Below are 17,312 nucleotides of genomic sequence, written 5' to 3'. Positions count from 1 at the left end.
CACAGCATGGTTTTAGGTAAAGTCTTGCCTGACCAATTTGATTGGCTACTATGATGCAGTCACAAAAGAACTGGATGCAGGGAATAACTTTGATATTATATATTTGGATCTTAGAAAGGCTTTTGATACTGTTGCACATGGAAGACTGCTGCACAAATTGGAGCAGTGTGGCATTGGAGGCAAATTGCTGCTATGGATAAGGGGATGGTTGAGGGGGAGAAGACAGAGAGTGGTAATCAATGGACACTGCTCATCGTGGACTAATGTTATTAGTGGAGTCCATCAGGGTTCAGTGTTGGGTCCATTGTTGTTTTTTGTATTTATAAATGATATTGATGATGGTATATCAAGCTTAATGTCCAAGTTTGCAGATGATACAAAGGTTGGCAGTGTTGTTAAGGACACTACTGACAGTATGCTGCTGCAACAGGATCTGGAAATGTTGAGCAGATGGGCTGAGAGGTGGCAAATGAAGTTTAACATTGACAAATGTAAAGTACTACATATGGGTACAGTAACCCCAGAGCAACGTATCAACTCTGTGGTACTACACTGACAGTGGTAATGAATGAAAAGGACCTGGGGGTAATTGTGCAGGCAGACATGAAGTTTTCTGAGCAGTGCAGACGGGCTGCAAGAGTAGCTCATAGTGTCTTGTCAATGATATACAGGAATTTTTCTAGCAGGTATAAGGAGATGATTATTCCCTTGTATAAGGCAATGGTCAGGCCATTACCTTGAGTACTGTATACAGGTCTGGAAGCCTCATTTCAAGAAGGATGTAGAGCTGTTGGAACGAGTATAGAGAAGGGCAACAAGAATGGTGAATGGAACAAAGGGTTGCTCTTATGAAGAAAGGCTTAAGTTTTGCAAATTAGTGTCTGGAGACTAGGCACCGGCAATGTGATCTGATAGAGGTGTATAAAGGCTTGAATGGTTTGAGCATGCTCAATGCCGATGGGACTCTTCCTCTTGCTCAGAATAATCACCTGAGAGGGCATAAATTGAAATTGAGGAAAGACAGATGTAGGATAGATGTGTGGAAATTTGCCTTTAGCCAGCAGGTAGTTGATTAGTGGAACAGACTTCCATCCCTTGTGGAAGTTGATAGCCTAAATAAATTTAAGGCTCAGGTATTTTGAACGAATGGAGGGGTGAAACGGGAGTGAGTTTTTTTTGGCTTATGCTGAATAAGCTTGCTTTCTTGCATCATATGCCTCTACTAATGCTAATACTAATGCTAATGCTAACTTCCAACATTTAAAATCTGATTCAAGCTTTGTTTGGGATACAGCATTCATTTTTAGAAAAAAATAAATGCAGTATCCAAAATTTATTTTTTATTTATTTATTTTTTAAATAAAATCTGGGAAGCACTCAGGCACTTTATATACAGTCTAAATTTGCCACAGTGGGAATTTCATGGTTTTTTATCAGTTGGCAAAAAAAGGTTTAAAAAAATGCTTCAATTTGGATACTGAAATCAAAATTGTTGGATAATGGTCTCATCATCCAAGAGAAAGAATTTAAGAATTTTTTGAAGAGTTTATGTATTGATTAGCAAAATGACAGGATCCATGTAACCTAAAGGTGATTTAATTTTTTTTTTCAAAAGTCTTAAATGTGTTTTAATCGAACAACCCTTGTATATGTACATAGGATGTTCAAATTAAAAGTATTACCTAGGTCTGTCTTACTATTTTCATGTTTTCTCACCTAGTTCGTATCAGATTTGTATTGAAATCCTTAAATTTCTATTAAGATTGAGTTAAATATTACAGTTTAGTTGTGAGATCTGAACAAAGATATTACATAATCAACCAAATAATGCAAAAGTTTTTTTCATCACTGGTTATAGCCATCATTTTACAAGTACACCCTGTTTATAAATATCACTAGCCTTTTTGTAAAATGAACTTAAACTATTCATTTTCAAAAAAAATTAATGAAAATAAACATTTGATGTAAGAAAGCTTTCACATACAGTGGAAAGCTTTCATAAACAGTGGAAAGTGAAAAGAAACTATCCATTCTACATTGGGAGAACTGTTATTTTCTTTTTAAATAAAATTAGTTCAATTAATGTGTAAAGGCATATCCAAGTTGATAGACCTGTATATTTTGCAACATTCTGTATGATATAGATATATAATTAATCATACTTACAGAATATAAGTTAAGACTCCTACACCCCAGATATCTGTAGCCGAGCTCACCTCTTCTCCTTTCACAATTTCTGGAGCTGAAAAATAGAAATGGATTAGGTTATGAAACATTTAAGAAACCCTTAGGAATGACAATGTAATTCTAAAAGAACATAAAAATAAATACATAACCATCAGTACTGCACCATGTTGTACATGTATAATATATGTATCTACATGTACATGTATATCTATTTATCTTTTAAAATATAACATTGTTATGGACCTACTCAAGTTGAGCTACAGTTTGTAAGATGGATATTTGAGGTTGTAAATTAATTTTTGGTGTCAAAAATTCTTGTTTGTTGATGGAATGTTCATAACTTGATTGTTTGTAATCAGGAGATTTGCAAAGTACAATATAGTTTAGTTCTGTTCAATTAATATAACTTTCAACAGAATAGAGGGATTCAACTTCTGATATTGTAGCCCTGTGACATAAGATGGCCATTAATAGTAGGATGACTAGTCACTTTCTCTCTGCACATTCTTTTAGCCTACTACTCCAACAAAACTGGAGTGAATACTGTTTATTGTTTCAAAGTCGTGGGTCCATGGATGAACTGGAGAACTGCATGAAAAGGAATTGGAGACTGTATGAGCTGCAACTGAAAGATAAGTGGAATGAGAAATGATTATGCTCATAAAGATGATGTATAAATAATATTTTGATAAAACTTCTTTAAGAGAATTATTCCCCGTTGTATTTGCTCTTATCCTTCTGAATACTTCCATAATCCATCTAACAATTTACTTAAAAACCACTAAAAATTCTAGCAGCTACAGAGATACATCCAAGCAACACACAATAATGCCGATCACATTGAAAGAAGCTGATTAACTGAGCAAACAACAATGTTATTTCAAATTTGTTGGAACACTAAGCTAAAAAGAATGTGTAAAGAGAACAGTCAGTCAGGCTGCTACCAATGCAGTTTTTGGCAGCTAGAATATTGCACATTGGTAGCATATTCTGCTAATTTTGCTATTTTAATGTGCTATTGGAAAACAGTTTGTGCAAATGGACTGTTTTTCACTAGTAGTATATTAAAAAAGCTTGATGTGCTTGGCTGTATATGATTTTTATTTTGGAACACCATATAGAAAAAATAAGTTCAAATATCAACACAGGAAGTTTTTATTAGCAAAAGGATGTTCTACTCATCACAGTAGAACTCTGTTTGTCCAAAGTAATGTAGACTAAGGCAAGTTCGGATATTGATTTTATCTGATAATGATGAATCGAATATTTCCAAATACACAGCATTGAACTTCTTTGTATCCACTTCTTTGATTCTTTTACTTTCTTGTTTAATGTTCTGCCTTGTCATTTCTTCTTCTTCTCACTGAAGAAGTAGAACACTTACCAGAAATGTCTGAGGAGTCTTATTTTATTAAATTTTTATCCTACAAAACTGTCATAACACATTTAAAGTCTCCTACAGCAGGAGAGTACCACTGCTTTTTTTTTCTCTAATAATAACAGTCACTTCTCTATATATTGGTGATTTTTCTACAGTATATATTTTTAGTTTTCTATAAAGTTCAATTTGTTTTTGTCTCTTATATTTTAAAAGATTTCATCTATTACATTACTTGATTTCACTCCTTTAAAAGTTGACAGTTCCATTTTGGTTATATCTGTGTAAGTATTTAATTTCACGGCTTCATTTTAATATTTATAATTACATGCTGAATCATAAAAAGAAAAAATTAATACAGTACTAATTTTTAGAGTATTTTAATAAAAGAGAATATTTTAAATAATATATTTTAACAGCGTAAGTATACTGAAAACGAAATTTAATATTCATTTTTTATAAAAATATTATTATATGATAAATAAGTAAATAAAATTAAATCTTTCATACCCATGTATTCAAGTGTTCCCTTTATATCCACCTTTGCTCCCTCTGGTGGAACATAACGAGCTGAGCCAAAATCTACAAGTTTAATGTTTGGATGGTGTTGGTCTATCATTACAACATTATCTGGCTGCAACTCTAAGTAACAGATATTTCGAAAATGAAGGTATTCAAGTGCATCCAGGACCTAACAAGAAGAAAACAATATTGCAATAACTTGTGATAATACCCTGTGAAAAAAGGTAATACCGTTTGTTTTCAAAAGTACATTTTTAAACTATAATATAGTTTATAACTGTTTTGGTACTCAAAATGGAACACATCACCTAAACAGGACATCACATGAAACTAATCAAGATGACATCTCACCTTGAGCACTTTGTACTCATATTTAAACTGATTCCATCACAAACTAACTTTATCAATATATCTATAACTATAACTATTTTAATTAACCGAAAGATTTCAACTTTTTAAGCAGGCTTCTTGTACTGCATTTGTATACAAACTGTTGGCCCCTTAAGTGTCTGTACTAGTAGTGGCCAATTAAACCACCAGATATCAACTTGACATATCAAGACCAGTGAGCTTCCTTTACTAGGTGGTAAAATGGTAGTGCATGTTTTAGATGGTTTGAAACATAACTAGTGGAGTCAGACTGAAACATTTCAGTTTTTGATTAGTATTACTATTCTTTTCCTGATATGAGCAATCAAGTTGTTCACATCCTTGTGCATCCTTCATTGCACAATAGTTTGTTACAACGGCACTATGACAAAAAAAAAAAAAAGAAAAAAACTAAATCCAAACTCTGATAGATCTAGTCAAGCTTTTCAACATTAAATTTCATTTACATTAACTTTTTAATATAATAAGAGAGAGAGAGTATATGAATAACTGTTATCTCCTCATTCTGACACTGAAAAGTCCAGAAGCCTTCATTAATGTTTTTTGAATTGCAGCTACAGATTAACAGAAATTTAAAAAGATAATATTAATGTCCCCAATAAATATCTGTGAGCTTCTGCTAAAGCATTCCATACTAAAAGACCATATACTTGATACTGTTTCTATGGATTTGCTAATGCAAATATATCAAATGGCATTGATCACAAGCATAGAACACACTGAAAATTCTTGGAATATCCTTGTAAATCCTCAAAGCTCTGGATTATAGCAGAGTGATCTTAAGATATTTAGGATCAAATATGTGGTTGAAACAGATCCCTTTTCCTGAATAACATAATATAAGTACATAAAAAAAAAAAGAGGTGAGTTCACAGAAACTGACTTCTGGCTCATCAGTAGATGTGATTATAAGCAGCACAGCACCACTGTTTTTTATCATTGCAAGGGTCAAATTCAATCAAGTGCAATGTGAACAAATAACCATAATTCATCCTTGGTCACAGCAGCACTTTGGAGATGAACACTGGATTTTCCAACAAGACTTAGCAATATATAGCAATAAGAGCAATACAGAAAAATGGTGTCATGAGAATTTGTCAACTTAGATCAATACTGAAAATGTCTTCTGCACTCACCAGATCAGATTCCACTCAACTATTTTGAGTGGAGTATACATGAGTGGAGTGGAACTCATGTTCCTTAATGAAATGAAATGCACCAGAAAATTAAGGACAAATTCTCAAACTGTTTGGAGGTAGTAATCAAAGCAAGAGGCAATCTTGCCTCTTGCTTTGATTATTATTCTTGAATTTTGTTGTCATTTAAGTTTGTGATAAACATAAATAACAATCATAAAAACATAAAAAGCAATTAATTTGAACTGTGTTACTGATTACTAGGACACATTTAAAAATTGTGTTACACTTCATGATGCTATTTTCAAATAAAAATATTTAGTAATATAACAGTCTAAAAGTACTTTTTTGTCCTTGTATGATATACAAGATAAAAAAAAACAAACTAATACTGCCAGAACTAAAAACTAATAATATCAGAAGTCCAGGCTATGACTTCTGAAATTTCATACTTTTCCTGAAAGGCAGATAAAATTTCGAAAGGATCAGTTACTTCTGTGCAGGAAATATTTAAAAAAAATGCCAGGGAAATTTTTTTTTTTTACATTATGTGACTGCTGATGACTTAAGCATAGACAATAAAAGTTTCATTATCCAAGTCCTGGTTAACTGGAGTTCTGCATCATATGAAGATAAAACATTAAACATTTTCTATATTATAAAAATATCAAATAGAAAAAAAGAAAAAAGAAAAAGCAAACTTTTTTGAAATAACAAAGCTGTATCACAGCAAAAGGAACATTCAACTTTAAATCACTGCTGTTATATGAGTGGCAGTATGTATAAAAAAATGAATGAGTGGTAGTATGTGTATAACCAAACAATCTTACATTTACTATTACAAGCAGCATTTAATGAGAATAAAAATATTCAAATTTCTGCATACTAAATTATGCAAAAACCAAGGTTAAAACAGATATTCCATATTAACTAAGTTTTTGGTTATATGAGTTGTCCTTGTTCCCAAAAGTATTTTTGGTGCTACTTAACTTACCTGAACAACGATTTTAGAGATAGTCTCTTCAGAATATTGTGACCTGGAAGAAAGATATGTTAGCACATCCATCCCTGTAAGTTTCTCCGTAACCAGAATCATAGCACTTTCATCAACACTCGCCATCTCTAAAGCAGCAATCCTTTCATGGCGGAGTGACCTGAGGATATCATATTCTCTTTGAACTGCTGTTTTTGTCTCTGGAGTAATTAATGCTATCTTTGCCATTAATGTTGTGTTGAGTTTTTTTACCCATACCTTGACTACTACTGAGAATTGGCCCCTGTAAAAAAAAAAATAATAAATTAACTGATTAGTATAGAGCTAAGTTTTGAAAGTTATAAAGTTAAGTTTTTATTCAGTTAAGTTTAAATAAACTTAACTGAATTCAGATAGTAAAATAAGTCACAACTGAGTTGTTAGTTCTTGCACCTTCAGGTATCTATCTACCCACTGATGATGGGTCAAGCAGTCCTGAAATGGCCATATAGGTGTGGTACATAATTTAGCTCAGAATAAGTAACAATAGATATCATCTATTGAGGAAGTGTTGCCTATGTGAAATATAAGAGACAGACAACTTGTGAAGGACCATGCCATATGAGGTGTTTTATAATGATACCGTTCATACAACTTTGGTTGGTTTAGCTGCATACAGAAACGATGCAATTTTCCCTGAACTTGCATGTCAGTTGAATTATTCTCATGGCTTCAGGCTTTTTGCCCTTAAAATTTATGAGCCTGTTTTGAAGAATAAATAATATGGACGCTTTTTACCAAATGGAGTCAAAATAGTAAAGCTTAAAAAATGGGAAGAATAAAAGTACTGAGTAAAGGAAATCCTATAAGGAAAAGGAACATCTCTCCACCTAGAACAATCTAGTTTAAGTTAATCTATATAGTAGCTAAGTTTCTGGATCCACTTTTGAATCCTGTCAGCAAACCAAGGGGGGAATGGAATTCTGAGACTGCTAACTGCTACAACTTCAAACCAGAAATAATCAATGAAATTGTTGAAATGGTAGCAGTAAGTACTCTTAGAACTCCACTCGCTTTGGCTTGATAGAATTCCAAAGTGAAACTAGAAATGTAGCCAGTTCATAATTCAGTAATTTGACTATGCCAGGTGAAGAGACATAATAACCTACTGAGATGCATACTATTATTAAATTATAAAATTTTTCTGCTGGTATGTAATGTGAATATTTGTAAATAGATAGTTTTATTTATGTACTAAATAGCAACCTGTTTATTATGTGCAGAGAATGACAGATACACATAAGATTTATGTATATATGGATCATCTGTTGTTTGCTGTGTACACGAATTCTATGTTTTCCATATAACATCATTTAAAAAAATAATGAAAATCATACCTTGCCACTTCAGATACAAAATTGTAAAGCTCCAGAGGATTGCCTTCTATTAAAGGTATAGGATCGTCTTCTATATTATAATCAAGATCTGTAGTTTCTGGTTCATCTAAAATGAGCTGCTGGCCTTTCTCTGTTAATTCTTGCTGATACTTGCGTGCTTTACTTATTCTTATCCTTGGAGATCCTAAAATGTTGTTAGAACAGCATAATATGTAGTTGATAAATAACAAATTCAATGTAGCAATCAACATATAGATAACTGTTGAAAGAACCCTCTAAGGTTGGGTATACAATTATATTACTTCTATAATCAGTAACCAAACTGCAATTACGATGTCATTTGATATGCTAGTCCATTACATTGTCAAAGGTAAGATAGTATATATTATGTACAAATAAAATTCTAAAACTATAAATCAATAAAATTTGTATAAATAACAATAAAGATTATTTGCAATTAAAATTCTAAAATGACACCATGGATGTTTTTAACAATGAATATTGTTTTTCACAATATTCATTGTTAAAAGTCAACCACATATTCCTTAGGTCTGATGGCCTCTTATGTATATCAGCAAAGGTAGCTGAATCATATGGCTGAATCTTGTGATACTGCAATGCCAGTGGGAATAGCCCAAACTACAAATCATCATTAGCATAAACCAATAATTCACTGAATGACAGAATCCCCCCCCACCTTTCATTTATAATGATTTTCCATTGTGTTGTATCATAATGCAGTGTGAGTGACTCAAAGAGAGGGTAAAAATATGTGTTTGTTTTATCTCTGTTCATAATGCATTTCTTGCACTGGATATGCATTGCTCTTAATCATCAGTGGCATTTTGGTCTTTTTTCATATTTAATGGTTGCTGCTGCCATACAGCAGTTTAATAGGTATCCTTTATAAGTGTTTACTTCAATAGCTGAAGTAAAATCTCCATTGTGTATAGCATCCACACAGTTTCTCAGGTGGTCCTTAATCCGCTAATATTGCATATGAACTCAACAGTTACTTTGCATCGATATTTACAGAAGAAAAACCCTTTATGTCAATGAGATATTATGGGAATGAATTTGAAAAATATGTAATTAATGATATTGAAATTTCACATGATTATTTACCGAAAAATCTTTCGAGCCTACAGGAGAGTAAGGCTCCTGGGGTTGATGGCATATACCCTATAATTTTAAGGGAGGTGGCAAGTGAGTGCATTGAACCATTGAAGCTAATTATGAGAGCATCACTGGACTCAGGAAGATTCCATTGGATTGGAAAAGTGCCAATGTATCTCCAATACATAAGGGCAGTTCTAAGAGTGTAGTAGGAAATTACCAACTGGTCAGTCTAAGTTCAGTAGTAGGGAAAATCATGGAGGCAATGATCAAGGGTGGAATTCGGGATCATTTGGATAGAAATGAAGTTCTGAAGAATACACAGGATATACATGGCAGATATTTTTGGGATATCAGAGACATGGTGTCACACAGACATAAGATGTGCAGAACTGGAATTTGGAGGGCGCCTCTGTAGCCAGGTGGGAAGGAGCAGCAGTGCGTAGCACACACTTCTTGATTAGACCGGGGTTCGAGCCCGTCACCACCAAATACGGAGGATGCAGAAAGGTCAAGGGAATGACCACCGCATATTCCCGGAGCAATATGGCCTTAGTTGCTAATGCTCCTAAAAACCAAGTAACAAAACAAAACAAACTGGAATTTGGGGAGTACAATATATACAGAAAGGATAGACAGGACAGGAAGGGAGGAGGGGTTATGCTGTTAGTTAAAAAACACATAAAATCTAAGGAAGCGCATCCAATTGATGTTGGTGGACACTGCAATGTCTAGTCTGTTTGGTGTGACATAAGCACTGGGAAAGGAAAAATGAGAGTAGGTGTGTGTTATAGGCCTAATGAATCTGATGAGTATAATGAGCAATTGTCCAGAGAAATAGAGAGGGCCAGTATATTAGAGAGTCTTATAATGAGGGATTTTAATTTTCCATATATTGACTGGAATTTGTGGGTCGGTCACTCACGCACTAGCAAGGCTTTTGTGGATTTATTGGATAATTGTTTTCTACAGCAGCATGTTCGGGAGGCAACTAGAGGGAGTAATACTCTTGATCTGATTATCAGTAGTGATTCTTCATGCATCAAGAATCTGAAGATAAAGGAACCACTAGGTGGCAGTGATTACAGTGTGCTGAAGTGGGATTTACTCAAAGAGGTAACTACCATCAAGGGTAAAGGGAAGGGTTTTTGCTTTCGTAATGGTGACTATAATGGTCTGAGACATTATTTAAATTCTACATGGTGGAACCAACTGATGATGTTACCAACAGCAAATTCAAAATGGGAAGCATTCAAAGAATTTAATCTTGGAAGCCACTAGGCTTTTCATACTTTTCAAACAAAGAAATATTGTTCAAGATTTAGGCCTAAATGGATGTCAGATGAAGTAATCAGACATATGGCAGAGAAGAAAAATGCATGGGATACATATAAATTAACATGTGACACAGAAGACTATGATAGATATAAGCTGGTCTGTAACCAAGTTACAAAGGAGGTTAGGCAGGCGAAGGCAGATTACGAGAAATCTTTGGCAAAGGATACAAAGAAAAACAGCAAAGAGTTCTTTACTTATGTAAATTCCAGAAGAAATGGGATGAATCAGATTAGCATTAGCATTAGCATTAGCATTAGTAGAGGCATTTGATGGAAGAAAGCAGCTTATGCAGCATCAGCCAAAAAAAATAAAGTAAAATAAATAAATAAAAATAACCACTTACACTTCACCCCTCTGTTCGTTCGAAATACCTGTCCAGCTGAGCCTTAAACTTATTTAGGCTATCAACTTCCACGAAAAGGGATGGAAGTCTGTTCCACCTACCAACCACCCGCTGGCTAAAGGCAAATTTCCGCACATCTATCCTACATCTGTCTTTCCTCAATTTGAATTTATGTCCTCTCAGGTGATTATTCTGAGCAAGAGGAAGAATCCCATCAGCATTGAGCATGCTCAACCCATTCAAGGCTTTGTACACCTCTATCAGATCACCTCGCTGGTGTCTGGTCTCCAGACACTGTAATTCGCAAAACTTAAGCCTTTCTTCGTAAGAGTACCCCTTTGTTCCATTCACTAGTCTTGTATCCAGGCCTGTATACAGTACTCTAGGTGTGGCCTGACCATTGCCTTATACAATGGAATAATCACCTCCGTATCCCTGCTAGAAAAATTCCTATATATCATTGACAATACACCATGAGCTAGTCTTGCAGCCTGTCTGCACTGCTCAGAGAACTTCATATCTGCCTGCACAACCACCCCCAGGTCCCTTTCATTCTCTACCACTGTCAGTGTAGTACCACAGAGTTGATACGTTGCTCTGGGGTTGCTGTTTCCCATATGTAGTACTTTACATTTGTCAATGTTAAACTTCATTTGCCACCTCTCAGCCCATCTGCTCAACCTTTCCAGATCCTGTTGCAGCAGCATAGTGTCAGCAGTGTCCTTGACAACCCTGCCAACCTTCGTATTGTCTGCAAACTTGGACATTAAGCTTGATATACATTAAGCTCAATATCATTTATAAATACAGAAAACAATAAAGGACCCAATACTGAATCCTGAGGGACCCCACTAATAACATTAGTCCACGATGAGCAGTGTTCATTGATTACCACTCTCTGTCTTCTCCCCCTCAACCACCCCTTTATCCATAGCAGCAATTTGCCTCCAATGCCACACTACTCCAATTTGTGCAGCAGTCTTCCATGTGCAACAACAGTATCAAAAGCCTTTCTAAGATCCAAGTATATAATATCAAAGTTATTCCCTGCATCCAGTTCTTTTGTGACTGCATCATAGTATCCAATCAAATTGGTCAGGCAAGACTTCCCCTTAACAAAACCATGCTGTGTCCGAGCTATAACTCAAGTCTTGTCTAGATGATCCTGCAGTGCTTATTTAACCAGTGCCTCCATTAATTTTCCGGGAACAGAAGTTAAACTCACAGGTCTATAATTACTTGTGTCAGCCTTTGATCCTCCTTTGTGAATTGGGGTCACATTTGCACATCTCCAGTCCATGGGTACCTCCCCTGAGTCCAAGGAAGCTCTCATAATTATGGCTAAGGGTTTGCTTACTTCCTTTGCTGCCTCCTTTAATATAACTGGATAGATCCCATCCACCCCAGGTGCCTTTCTTGTGTTTATCTTCAACAATTTCTCCTCCACTTTACTCTCAGTTATTACAAGATTCTCTAGCTTACTGCCAGAGTTGAATACACCTCTGGCATTCCCCTCGCTGAATAACTCCTCATGTGTGAATGTCGATGCAAAATATTCATTTAGTTTGTTAGCTACCTGAGCAGGATCATTAACAGTTGACCCATCGATATCAAGTGGACCAATCTGATTCATCCCCTTCCTTCTAGAGTTTACATAAGTTGATGATCCTGCTCAGGTAGCTAATAAACTGAATGAATATTTTGCATCTACTTTCACATTTCAGGAGTTATTCAGGGAGGGGAATGCCAGAGGTGTGTTCAACTCTGGTAGTAAGCTAGATAATCTTGTGATAACTGAGAGTAAAGTGGAGGAGAATTTGTTGAAGATAAACACAAGAGAGGCACCTGGGGTGGATGGAATCTATTCAGTTATATTAAAGGAGGTGGGAAAGGAAGTAAGCAAACCCTTAGCCATAATTATGAGAGCTTCCCTGGACTCAGGGGAGGTACCCATGGACTGGAGATGTGCAAATGTGACCCCAATCCACAAAGGAGGATCAAAGGAAGACACAGGCAATTACAGACCTGTTAGTTTAACTTCTGTTGCAGGAAAATTAATGGTGGCACTGGTTAAAGAAGCATTGCAGGATCATCTAGACAAAACTTCAGTTATAGCTTGGACACAGCATGGGTTTGTTAAGGGGCAGTCTTGTCTGACCAATTTGATTGGATACTATGATGTTGTCACAAAGGAACTGGATGCAAATAATAACTTTGATATCATATATTTGGATCTTAGAAAAGCCTTTGATACTGTTGCACATGGAAGACTGCTGCACAAATTAGAGCAGTGTGGCAATGGAGGCAAATTGCTGCTATAGATAAAGGGATGGTTGAGTGGGAGAAGAAAGAGAGTGGTAATCAATGAACACTGCTCTTCATGGACTAATGTTATTAGTGGAGTCCCTCAGGTTGCAGTGTTGGGTCCATTGTTGTTTTCTGTATTTATAAATGATATTGATGATGGTATATCAGGCATAATTTCCAAGTTTGCAGACGATATGAAGGTTGGCAGGGTTGTTAATGATGCTAATGACAGTACACTGCTGTAACAGGATCTAGAAAAGTTGAGCAGATGGGCTGAGAGCGGAAAATGAAGTTTAACATTGACAAATGTAAAGTACTACATATGGGAAGCAGTAATCCCAGAGTAACGTATAAACTGTGTGGTACCATACTGACAGTGGTAGAGAATGAAAAGCACCTGGGGATAATTGTGCAGGCAGATATGAAGATTTCTGAGCAGTGCAGATGGTCTGCAAGAGTAGCTCATGGTGTTTTGTCAATGATATACAGGAATTTTTCTAGCAGGGATAAGGAGGTGATTATCCCCTTGTATAAGGCAATGGTCAGGCCACACCTTCAGTACTGTATACAGGTCTGGAGGCCTCATTTTAAGAAGGATGTAGAGCTGTTGGAATGAATATAGAGAAGGGCAACAAGATTAGTGAATGGAACAAAGGATTGCACTTACAAAGAAAGGCTTAAGTTTTGCAAATTACAGTGTCTGGAGACTAGGCACCTGCGAGGTGATCTTATTGAGGTGTATAAAGCCTTGAATGGTTTGAGCATGCTCAATGCTGATGGGATTCTTCCTCTTCCTCAGAATAATCACCTGAGAGGGCATAAATTCAAATTGAGGAAAGACGGTTGTAGGATAGATAGTAAGTGCAGAAGTTTGCCTTTAGCCAGTGGGTGGTTGATTGCTGGAACAAACTTCCATCTGTTGTTGTAGAAGTTGATAGCTTAAATAGATTCAAGGCAGAACTTGACAAACATTTGGAGCGTGAAATAATGTTTTTTTTTTGGCTGATGCTATATAAGCTTGCTTTTTTGCATCATGTGCCTTTGCTAATGCTAATGCTAATTGGGTGGACAGGTTCCTACAGCTTTAACAGAAAGAAATTGCCCAGTCTCTTACTGATAATTTCTTCGAGGAGGAGGAAAATGAAGATGAACCTGAATGAATACCAATTACAAAATGACAAACTCGTGAAGCTATAGCCATCCTCGGGAAAGCGTTGGATGAAACTGGTACAAGTAATCCTGAATATAGACTGTTATACAATATTCAAAAATCTATAAATAGACTCTGTAGTGATAATTTAAAGCAATCTAAAATAACTGACTATTTTAAATTATAATTATATTACAAAGTGTAATATGTATATTAATTAAGCTATGTACGTAAGTATAAATTTATTTTTATCTTGCTAACACGTGGATAAATTTATTTTTATTTTGTTCGGAACATAAAAATCAGAAGAATATTCCGATTTTTACGTATCTTTTAATTGGTAATAAACCTTTGGTAATAAAATGTAAATTTTTGCTTTATATCTTTATTTTTAAAGCCTCTGAATAATATTTGTCGATTTTTGCTTATTAGAATTGCTGTTTATTAGAATCAAAATTCAATTTGAAAATGTGATCACTATAACCGGCACTTACTGTATTTTATTTATTTATTATTATTATTTTTTTGGCAGGTGCAGCATAAGCCTTATGCTTCCTTGCCCCATATAGTTAATACTAATACTGTCTTTTGAATCATCCTATCTTTGAATCACTCACAAGATTTATGCATATAAATCTTGTGAGTGACTCAAAGATGGCTCAAATATGTAAAATAACACAATGGAAATCTGTCACTAATGAAAGGTGTTGGTGAGGGGAAGAGGATCATTCAATGAATTTACATGGCACAGAACATTCCTATGTGGCATCAAAATTATATGGTTCAACCACATACCTTTGCCAATATACACTGATGAGCCAAAAAATTATGACCAGCGAGTCATTATGCAATTTGAAGCAATTGCAGGTGAACTACAGCATGTATGTGGGTCAGGACATGGTATAAAAACACCCAATACTCAGCTCCATTAATCAGTGTTACTCTTGCTCTTCAGATGGGAAAGGCAGCAGACTTCAGTGAGTTTGACAAAGGCCAAACTGTAATGGCCAGAAGACTGGGTCAGAGCATATCTGAAACGGCATGGCTGGTGGGATGCTCATGGTCAGCCATGGTTAGTACCTACTGAAAGTGGTCCGAGGAGGGGGAACCCAAGAACCACTGGCAAGGTGTTGGACAACCATAGCTCATTGATGTTTGAGGTGAGCGAAGACTCTTCTGGATGGTAGTGCCAACAGAATGGTGACTATGGTGCAACTCGCCGGTAATTGGAATGCTGGTGATGGGGGTAATGTGTCATAACACATAGTACATCGAACCCTGCTGAAAATGGGGCTGCATAGTTGCAGGCCAGTCCGAGTGCCCATGCTAACCATGGTTCACCGGCAACAGTGCCTACAATGGGCATGCAAGCATTGAAACTGGACCTTAAGTGATTGGAAGAAGGTCGTCTGGTCCGATGAATCACGTTTCCTGTTGTACCATGTGGACAGCTGGGTATGTGTGCATTGTTTACCTGGGGAAGTGATGGTGCCTGGATGCACTGTGGGATGAAAACAAGCGGGTGGCAATGGTGTCATGCTTTGGGCGATGCTCTGCTGGGATACCCTGGGTCCAGTCACCCATTTGCCGGGCACTCTGATGTCTACCACCTACCTAAACATCATTGCTGACCAGGTACACCCTTTCATGGCAATGGTCTTACCCTCTGGTAGTGCCGTCTTTCAGCAGGATAATGCACCATGCCACACCACCTGGATTGTTCGAAACTGGTTCGTGGAACATGAGGAAGACTTCCAGGTATTGCCCTGGCCTCCAAATTTCCCAGACATCAATCCCATCGAGCATCTGTGGTTTGTGTTGGAACAGCAACTCCGATCTGCGGCATCTCAACCATGGACCCTACAGGAGTTAAAGGATCTGCTGGTTACATGTTGGTACCAGATACCATAAGACACATTTAGAAATCTTCTAGCATCCATGCCTTGCTGGGTACGAGCTTGTTTGGCTGCACACGGAGGACCAACATCATATTAGTTAGGTGGTCATAATGTTTTGTATGTAACATATCTAAGGCATTTATGGTTGTGAAAGACAATATTCATTGTCAAAAACTTCCATGATGTAATTTTAAAATTTTATTTTTAACAATCATTATTTTATTTCTACAGATTTTATTGGTTTACAGTTTTCAGAAATTTATTTGTACATAATTTATGTACTCTTACTTTTGAGAGTGTAAAGGACGTCTTAATTTCAGTTTGGTTGTTGATTATAGAATTAATATTTATCACGTATTACTGTATATACTTACACTGAAGGAGAAAAAAGTGCAAAATAACTGATAGAAAGGGATTGATTTGGTTTGGAAGTTCATTATGTTATGAGCCAACAGTACCATGTGCAAACTAATGAATAAAGCCATATTAAATATTCAAGTCAGCAAAAACATACAATAGATTCCCCAGTATTAATAGCCATTAGAAAGAAATCGGTGCTTACTACATTCCTAAACAGTTCGATGAATGGTTTACAGATTTCATCCCTATAACAATAAATGTGGCTGCTAAGACAGAAGCAGTCAGTCACTGTTCTTCTCTCATAGCCACCAGGGAAAAGGACTGCTATGAAGGAATGTACTAATGGTCTATAGGATTAAGGTCGTGATTATAATTGGATGATCAGTATCCTCCCTCTGTGAATATTGATCATTCAGTTAAACCCTGTATAGTGTGAAATTACTTTTCCTTAAAATGAAGTGCAGACTATGTTACTTATTATGGAGTAACTGATAAAATTTTATTTGCTCCTTTTAAATTTGAACATCAGTATGTAAAACAAAACAATTCTCAACAATTTTTTTTTTATAAAAACATAATTAAAACTGGAAAGACTATTTTATTTCTCAATTGATAATATTTTTCCTTAGTGTAATATAACGGCACAATTTTATATTAAACTGCACAGTTCTGATTTTTCCCCCCTCTGTAGCATATTTTCATTGTTTCTCGGCCAAAATGAATATGTGTATTTGGAATTTCCTAATTTTCTTGTATAGTTACAGAACACTTTTTAATATATTTTAAAATGTTCCATAACTACAAAAGAAAATTAAAA

At 35.7% G+C, this 17,312-nt stretch overlaps 1 protein-coding gene across 1 annotated transcript in view; it reads right to left on the bottom strand.

Annotated features, from left to right (window-relative positions):
- LOC150075841 (protein Obscurin-like) overlaps window positions 1–17,312 on the bottom strand; it is a 58,984-nt gene that overhangs the window by 28,550 nt on the left and 13,122 nt on the right. Inside the window, exons 6-9 of the mRNA XM_090387724.1 lie at window positions 7,984–8,167; window positions 6,608–6,890; window positions 4,076–4,256; window positions 2,167–2,242 (exon numbers count right to left, since the gene is read on the bottom strand). Coding sequence (XP_090243850.1) covers window positions 2,167–2,242; window positions 4,076–4,256; window positions 6,608–6,890; window positions 7,984–8,167 — 724 coding nt within the window. The remainder of the gene's footprint in view (window positions 1–2,166; window positions 2,243–4,075; window positions 4,257–6,607; window positions 6,891–7,983; window positions 8,168–17,312) is intronic.

This window comes from Mastigoproctus giganteus, chromosome 13 (assembly GCF_048544385.1).
Source record: "Mastigoproctus giganteus isolate SK-2022 chromosome 13, ASM4854438v1, whole genome shotgun sequence".
Classification (NCBI taxonomy): domain Eukaryota; kingdom Metazoa; phylum Arthropoda; class Arachnida; order Uropygi; family Thelyphonidae; genus Mastigoproctus; species Mastigoproctus giganteus.
This window is presented reverse-complemented; position numbering and strand designations above follow the sequence as displayed.